The sequence below is a fragment of the Beta vulgaris genome, chromosome 5, assembly GCF_026745355.1.
Source record: "Beta vulgaris subsp. vulgaris cultivar EL10 chromosome 5, EL10.2, whole genome shotgun sequence".
Taxonomy (NCBI): domain Eukaryota; kingdom Viridiplantae; phylum Streptophyta; class Magnoliopsida; order Caryophyllales; family Amaranthaceae; genus Beta; species Beta vulgaris.
Genome location: NC_079206.1, coordinates 6352091 through 6359782, shown reverse-complemented (window position 1 = coordinate 6359782; position 7692 = coordinate 6352091). Strand labels below are relative to the sequence as shown.

The 7692-nt window shown below is 34.5% G+C and overlaps 1 protein-coding gene across 1 annotated transcript; it reads left to right on the top strand.

The window, feature by feature from the left end:
• The first annotated feature begins 445 nt into the window (after positions 1 to 445).
• On the top strand, positions 446 to 2276 carry LOC104892428 (hypothetical protein). The gene is made up of 2 exons (XM_010678358.3): positions 446 to 655; positions 751 to 2276. Exons 1-2 carry the CDS (start codon positions 587 to 589, stop codon positions 2131 to 2133), a joined length of 1452 nt encoding a protein of 483 aa, XP_010676660.1. The 5' UTR covers positions 446 to 586; the 3' UTR covers positions 2134 to 2276.
• The last annotated feature ends 5416 nt before the right edge of the window (positions 2277 to 7692 follow it).

Here is a 7692-nt window from a genome sequence, read left to right as displayed (position 1 = left end):
CATAAGATACAACTTTTTACTGACATTTTAATACTACTCCCTTCGTCCCATAATATAGTGCTTGTTTCTTTTTTACACGGTCTCCAAGACGTAACTTTGACCTTTAATATCTTCAATTCCATATTAATAAAAAATATAAAAAGTTGATATTATGAAACTACACATTGAGACGAATCTAACAAGATCTCACATGAATATGTTTTTATATATATATAAATGAGAATATTCAGTCAAAGATTTTAAAGTTTGACCCACCAAAAATGAAATAGGCAATATATTATAAGACGGAGGGAGTAATAAAATTGATCCCATAAACATGTACTCCTCCTACTAGTAGTAAACCGTAAACAACGCCATGTCTCGTTGCAACCTCGTGCCATGAAGAAAATCCCACTCTTTAAAACAAACAAACAAACCTTCTTTTATATTTTACCATCATTACAAACTGACAATCTCTTTTTTTTATTTTTTTTACAGTGCATCCTGATTTCAGACCTTTCTCTCACCGCCAAATTACAAATAATACCGAGGAGAGAGAAAACATACAAACAACAAACAAACTTTTTCTTCAATTCAATAATAATCAATGGCACCTCCTTCTTCTTCTTCCTCTGTCAGCCCTTCTCTTCCTTCTCGTTCACATCTCTTCACTCCTGTAATAATTCCCATTTCATTTTCCTTCTAATTTAAATTATGTTGTTTGTTTGTGTATTATGTAATGATTTTTGTTGTTGAATTTTGGATTTGCAGATACAAGAAGGAAATGAGAGTGAAGAAACAGATGAACGACATCGTTTTGGATCAGTTACAACACCAAGTACTATTACTAGTACTACTACTACTGATAACACTACTTTCCACCACCACCAACCAACTCCTCTCCACGAGAAAAAACCCACCGGAAAAACTCGCCGAACTCCGGCGAATTTCTCCGGTGTATCTTGCAATGATTGTCGTCCATCAACTCGAGAGAAAGCTTCCGTTGTTGTATTCCCTGTTGAAAAGTACCACCACCACAATAATTCTCTCTCCTCCACGTCATCTCCCACCCCAAACGGCCTCTTCAAGTCTCTCATCTCCGGCCTATCTCGCCGGACTACTCCTCGTCCATCTCCATCGCCGGCGCCGGAAACTTCGTCGGCGTCGGAAAGAGAAGAGCACTGGAGAATCGCAGTTTCTGAACTTTCGCACAAACTAGTACAAGCGACAAGAAGAAGAGACGACGCCATTCTAGAAGCTTCCAAGCTCAAATACTCCATGTCCGAGCTCGAGAAGAAACTCAACCGTCTCGAAGTCTACTGCCACAACCTCAAATCCGGGCTCGAATCCCTCAGCCCGGCCCGACAGCTCAGTCCTGGCCCGGTACAAGGCCCGCACGAGGGAGTGATAAGGGATTTCTTAGTAGCGGTGTCGGAGGCGCGTGGTTCGATCCGGTACTTGAGCAAATCTCTCTCATCTCAGCTGAAGTTGATGGGTGTGAGAGTGTTCGAGAGGCTGTCGACGGTTTTGAAGTCTTACGATGTGAAACTCTCGTCGACGACAACGATGTCGTCGACATCGTCGTCGAGTAGGATGATCCAGTTGTATCTAGAGGCGTTGTTGAGCGCGGCATTTTTCGAAGATTTCGAGTGTTGTGGGTTTGTGAAGAATTCAGTTGCGCACATCCTTAACCCAATCGATCGATGTGAGGCGAATTACTCGGCTTATGATGCTTTAAAGGTTTTAGCGTGGGAGGAGGTTTTGAATAAAGGGACTAAGCATTTTAGTGAGGAGTTTAGTAGGTTTTGTGATCGGAAGATGAGTGAGATTGTAGCGTTGTTGGGATGGAATAGGGCGTGGCCGGAGCAGCTTTTGCAGGCTTTTTTTGGGGCGTCGAAGAGTATTTGGTTAGTGCATTTGTTGGCGAATTCGGTCCACCCGACGTTGACTATATTTCGGGTCGATAAAGCGGCCCGATTCGACCCGGTTTATATGGAGGATATGGGTGGGGATAAGGCTAAAAAGTTGATACCCACAATGGTTAGGATAATGGTGGCACCAGGGTTTTATGTTTATGATAATGTGGTTAAGTGCAAGGTCATTTGTAGGTATTATAATAGTAATTATAGTGTTTTTAGTAGTAATGGTATGTGATCGATTATCGATTATGGATTATCGATTATGGATTGTGATTATGGGATTGGATTATCTATGTACTTATGGTGTAAGGTTTTTTAACCAAATCCAAAAAAAGAAAAAAAATAGATGGATGATAATAAAGTTTGTTTTTGTTGGTATGTCAAAAGTTTTATTATTTATGTTTTGAAAATTATTATGGGGATTAACAATATGGTTAGGGTTGTTAGGGGGGGGGGAGGAGGGGAGTATATTCTAATTGACCAAATATAATCTAAGGTTGAAATGTTGATGGAGCCAAATTAGATGCTTCAATATTTTTGGTGTTTAGCTTTTGTGTTTTAGTGGAGAGTCAAAGTAAGAATTTGGCTTCATTTTGTTGGGTTTTTCTATACTTTGTGAAGAAAAGGAAGTGATTTGTCCTTTTCAATATTTCACCATTCTCTATGGTGAAGATGACTGTTCATTTTTTTTAGGAGAATTTTTAGTTTCACCATATTGGAATATTGGATACTTCATTTGATTTGAAACTTGTTGTGTCATTTTGTTAGAGTTTGGAATAATGGAATTTTGGCTACAAGGATAGGTAACTGAGTTGTAAGAGTTTAATTTTGGAAGTTTTATGGTGAAAATATTTTGATGCAAGATGCGATCCCACAAAACGAGTTCTTATGGTTTTTTTTATTTTCACTTTCTAAAATTCTTTGTAATTAAATAAAATTGATCAAAATGTGAGCTACTATTGCTTCAAATGACTTAGTTTTTTTAAAAAAAAATTGATTTTGAGCTATACAAGTTATATATAAAAAAAATTGTATTAGTAAACTAATTTTTCACTTATTTTTTGTGACCGTTCTTGCTTTTTTTTTTAATTAATTGGTGGTCTAGCTATCAAATTTCATGTTATAAGAGTCTCTTTACACACTTATATATTAAAAAAAAATTCTATTTGGTAATTTTATTTATTTTAAAAAATTACTTTTATTTAGAGGAAATAAAAGTATAATAATTTACTTCACTTGTCATAAGTTTCATTAGGTAAGAAACGAGGTGTATAGGGACACAACTGCATAAGTCCACTTTTCTTTTGTGTGTAAAAGAGCGACTAATTGTACTCACTTAGACATGATTCAATTTCAGGTTTTAGACATCACCTCCACAAGACTTTACCAACTAAGTTAGATGACATCTGGTACATGCTAACACAAGGAGAATTGTGTTTTTTAAAAAAATTAATTACATAATCGCACTTTCCAAAAATAATCTACAAAATGAAGAAACGAAAATCACTGTCCATATTTTTTTTGGCCCCTTTCGAGAACTCATGGTAAGAAAAATTTCCTCTAAACTTCCCTTGCACAGGGTCACTAACCCAGAGTCTCAACAAGCCCAATGTGAGTATAATTAGTACTCACAACCATTAATTACCCTATTAAAATACTTCCAGTACCCATTTTACAAATTTGGTACCAAAAATATGTGCATTGGTACCGAAAGTGGTATAATTGGTAAATGATGTTGTCTAATTGATACCGATATGACTTTAGCTGGTAACTTAATATCATATTTCGAACCAGACCCTAGACACGAATGAATGATTCAAACTCAATCTAGATGTAGTATACACTCGAATATGTCCCTATCCAATATGATTCAACTCATATGGATTCGAACGACCCAATTACCAAGTCTACTTTGAAGATAAAGAGGTAAGTTTCGACATCTAGCTTTAAATACATATAAGGCTGCAACTTGGTTATATTTCATTCTTTAATTGAAGTGATTTCATTTGACAAATTTTTTTGGACCCCTTTCAAAAATTATCGTAAGAAAAATTTTTCTCTAAATTGCCCTCGCACATGGTCATTCCCCAAAAGCCAAAGTTTATATTATGCATACACATGTTTGATAATTGTTATATGAAGTGCATAAGTTATATATTATGCATACACCAGTTTGATTAGTTTAATCCAATCATTGGAGGTATACATGAAATTTCCAACTCTTACCTGTGTTGGAATTAAAGCTGGGAATTCGGGAAAATTTCAGGCGTTGGATCAGACGAGTGTCTAGTTGTCGCAGTTGGGCCCGATCCGGGGATCTCCCGATCGATCGATCCCTGTTTTGGGTTGGTTGTTTTGTCTCGGGCGAAGGCCAAAATTTATGTTTTCCGGGTTTTTTGATTATTTTATTGGATCCATTCTATAACCTCCTCTTAATTACGTGGTTTAAGGATGGTTTTCATCCTTATAATAGTGATTTATTCTAGTCCATAATTCCTATTGATGATGGGAGTTTTAGTCCTTCATTGTCATGAGTTTAATTGGATTGATTATGATCATTAGATTCCTTGGAGTCCTTTGATTTTTTTTTTTTTTGGGATGCTACTTCTCCTTCTCTAATCCTATAAATATTATTCTTTTTTATTTATTTTGGTAGATACATCTAATTCTCTCGTCTTCTATTATTTCCTCTCTTTTGATCATAAGATATAGTTCATCTATCTCACATCCAAGAGTGTCATGATGTGTTGAGAATTGTGTAAATCTTAGGAAACAAAACGGTAATTACAACTTGTGCACCCCATTTGTAACGAATTTCGGTTTCAAGACAGGTGTTTGTTTAACATAGCACAACAAGTTCTTGAAATTCGTCTCCATCTTGTTATTTATTTAGCCTTGAAAACTCTTAGTTACAACGACCTGCGTTACTTTGGCAGATAGTGTGTGTGATGATGAAGAGAAGATATCAGAGGAAAAGTCTCACGGTTTACCGTTAGTAAACAACTTCGTTGATTGCAAATATTATCATGTAGTTGAAGATTTTGAAACATACTAGACTATTATAACAATTAACAACTGGGTCCATCCACACAAAATTAGCTGGCTTTTATAATCATCCTCGTGCCCAGATCAACAAAATCTTGTCATATGAACAAGTTCGTCAGAAAACAACAAAACCACGAGATAGGAGTACTAAATTGGTCAAAGTACATTATGATAATGCATCACATAAAACGGTTAGGCCCACGTGTATAAAGCCCAGTTACTTTGAGTCGTGCGGCAAAATCATGTCCCAAAATTAGAATTGGACATCAACTTCCCTATCTAATTGCACTTTAATTCAAAAAACTATATGATCAAAGTACATTATGATAATATGAAAAAGGACGAACATGTGAAAGAATAAACTCAATTTTTTGCATGGTGGATTTGTGGGTTTTTTTTTTATATATACTGGCTGAAGTAAAAATGAATTACATAGAAGTAGTACTAAATACTAAATGTCGGCATAGTAACTAGACATTGTTTGGTAATATTGTATGAGGTTTTCATATTAGGTTGGAGAACTTTGATAATCATACACCACGAAAAGAATTTGGGAGTTTTAATCCTACTAATCATGCGTAGTATTTGGAGAAGAATTATCATGCAAAAGAAAAACTAGATTAGTAGAATCAGTTAAGAAGGTAACAAGTGTTAGATTTTGTTAAAGAGCCTGCCTCTACATGTAAAACAGAGGTAGTTATCTTATAAGCGACTCCTCGAAAAAACATATTGGATTGATTGCTCTTGTCATGCATACACCATCGAACACCCATTGTCATGGACTTAAGGTAAGTTTCAGCAAGTATTGACAAATTTGACCTGACTTGAGATTTGAATTAGACCTAATATGGGTGAACTGAAGTTACTAAAGACTTGAAGCAATACATCGCTACTCGATCAACCCACACCATGCAAACCCCACCCAAATCAACCTCGATGATACCATCAACTATGATTTTCTACTACAAACTAAACCAAGATTTATTATTGATTAATTTGATATCGACTGTGTATTTTTTTAGTTTGCTTGTTTTGCTGATGCGCGTTTGCCAACGCAATATTTTGTCCTTTTCGTTACATATTAGTAAAAATTATAAAAAATTCAATTTTTTAAAAAAGTATTCGTTGAGACGAATTAAACAAGGCCTTACATGACTATATTTTTTTCTTATATATCGAGAATTTTTTTTAAAAATTTCTCTAATTGTCAACACTGTCAAGATCTCAAGTGAACAAACTAAAAAGAAAATACGGAGAAATTGATCTTAGTTACTTGAACATTATCTCCTTTATGTTATTTGTAATTATTGACTTGAACATTTTTATTTTAGTTAATGTTATTTATTATTAAATTATATATTTAATCTAAATATTGACTTTACCCAAATGACCCCCTAATTGACCTAACCCGATGCAAACTCAACCTAACACATAAACCTCAAAAAGACTCGACCAAAAACAAAATATTTTTGCCCTTTCAAATTAAGAATTTTACTTTGAGATTCTTATTTTTTTAAAAGGAAATCTCAAGCAAAAGAATGATACGAAATTGGATATTTATATTGTAGGAAAAAGAGTTCAAACCTAGTTAAATATTAATACCTATATAATATAATATAAGATCTATCAAGAAAGGGAAAAAAAAGTGAAATGGTAAAGAAAAAAGGGAGAAAATATAGGTTGTGCTTGCAACCATCAACATGAGCAAATCAACAATTGACATATACTCTCTCCGTTTCCTAAAGATCTTCCCACTTACTGTTCCTACAGATACCAAGGAAAATCAAGTTGTGTGGGGCATGGTGTGAGTAAAGTAGGAGAGAGAAAGGGGTTAAGATAAACAAACAAATAAAAAAGGGTTAAAGTAGGAGAGAGAAAAGGAGTAAAATTGAATTAATAATGTAATGGTGGACCATATGATAGTGACATGAGAGGGTAAATAGGGAAATTAGTTTTGCCAAATAAGGAATAAAGCAAAAGAGGGAAGATCTTTTAGAAACACCCTTAAACGGAAAGAGGGAAAATCTTTAGGAAACGGAGGGAGTATCAACTATCAAACAATTGTGCCGATAAAGGAGAAAAAAAAATCTAAACTTGTTGGTAATATAATTGTTTTTGAACTTGCAAGAAGTGTAATTCACCATACGGTAACCGCTCCACCAAGAACATGTTTGTTAAATTATGCGCAGATTCTTATTTGTTGGTATTTGTCGAACCACATTGTCGTCTTAGTCATATTAATGATTGAGACGTTCTCACTAAAGTTATTATTATTATATTTATTTTTTTAGAGTGAAGCTATAGCTGTTTCTAGTGTGATATTATGCAAAGTAAGATGGTAGAGGTTCAAGGATTATTATTCTTTATTTGAGAAGTAAAAGAAAGTTTAAAATGAGATGTCATGTCATGTCTCATAATTGACGAGTGCACATCTAAAAATTCAATTATCTTGGTCTAGAAAGACGACTTTCTCTAAATGTTTGCCAACGATATATTTTTATCTTAATCTTTTTTTTTTAAAGAAAAGGAAGAAGGAAGACTTACAATACTTGACTTTGATATTTTGTTACAAACAAAAGTCATCATAATTTGTTAACTAGATAACGCTATGAGATCTAAGTTATCAACAGTTCAAAATCTTTTAAAAGATCTCTAACACAAATCAGATTGAATTCATTGCTCACGCTATAGCTAAAGATTATAACATCATGAACCTGGCCTCGCCTCTCCTTTCCCATCCTAGTTCTCA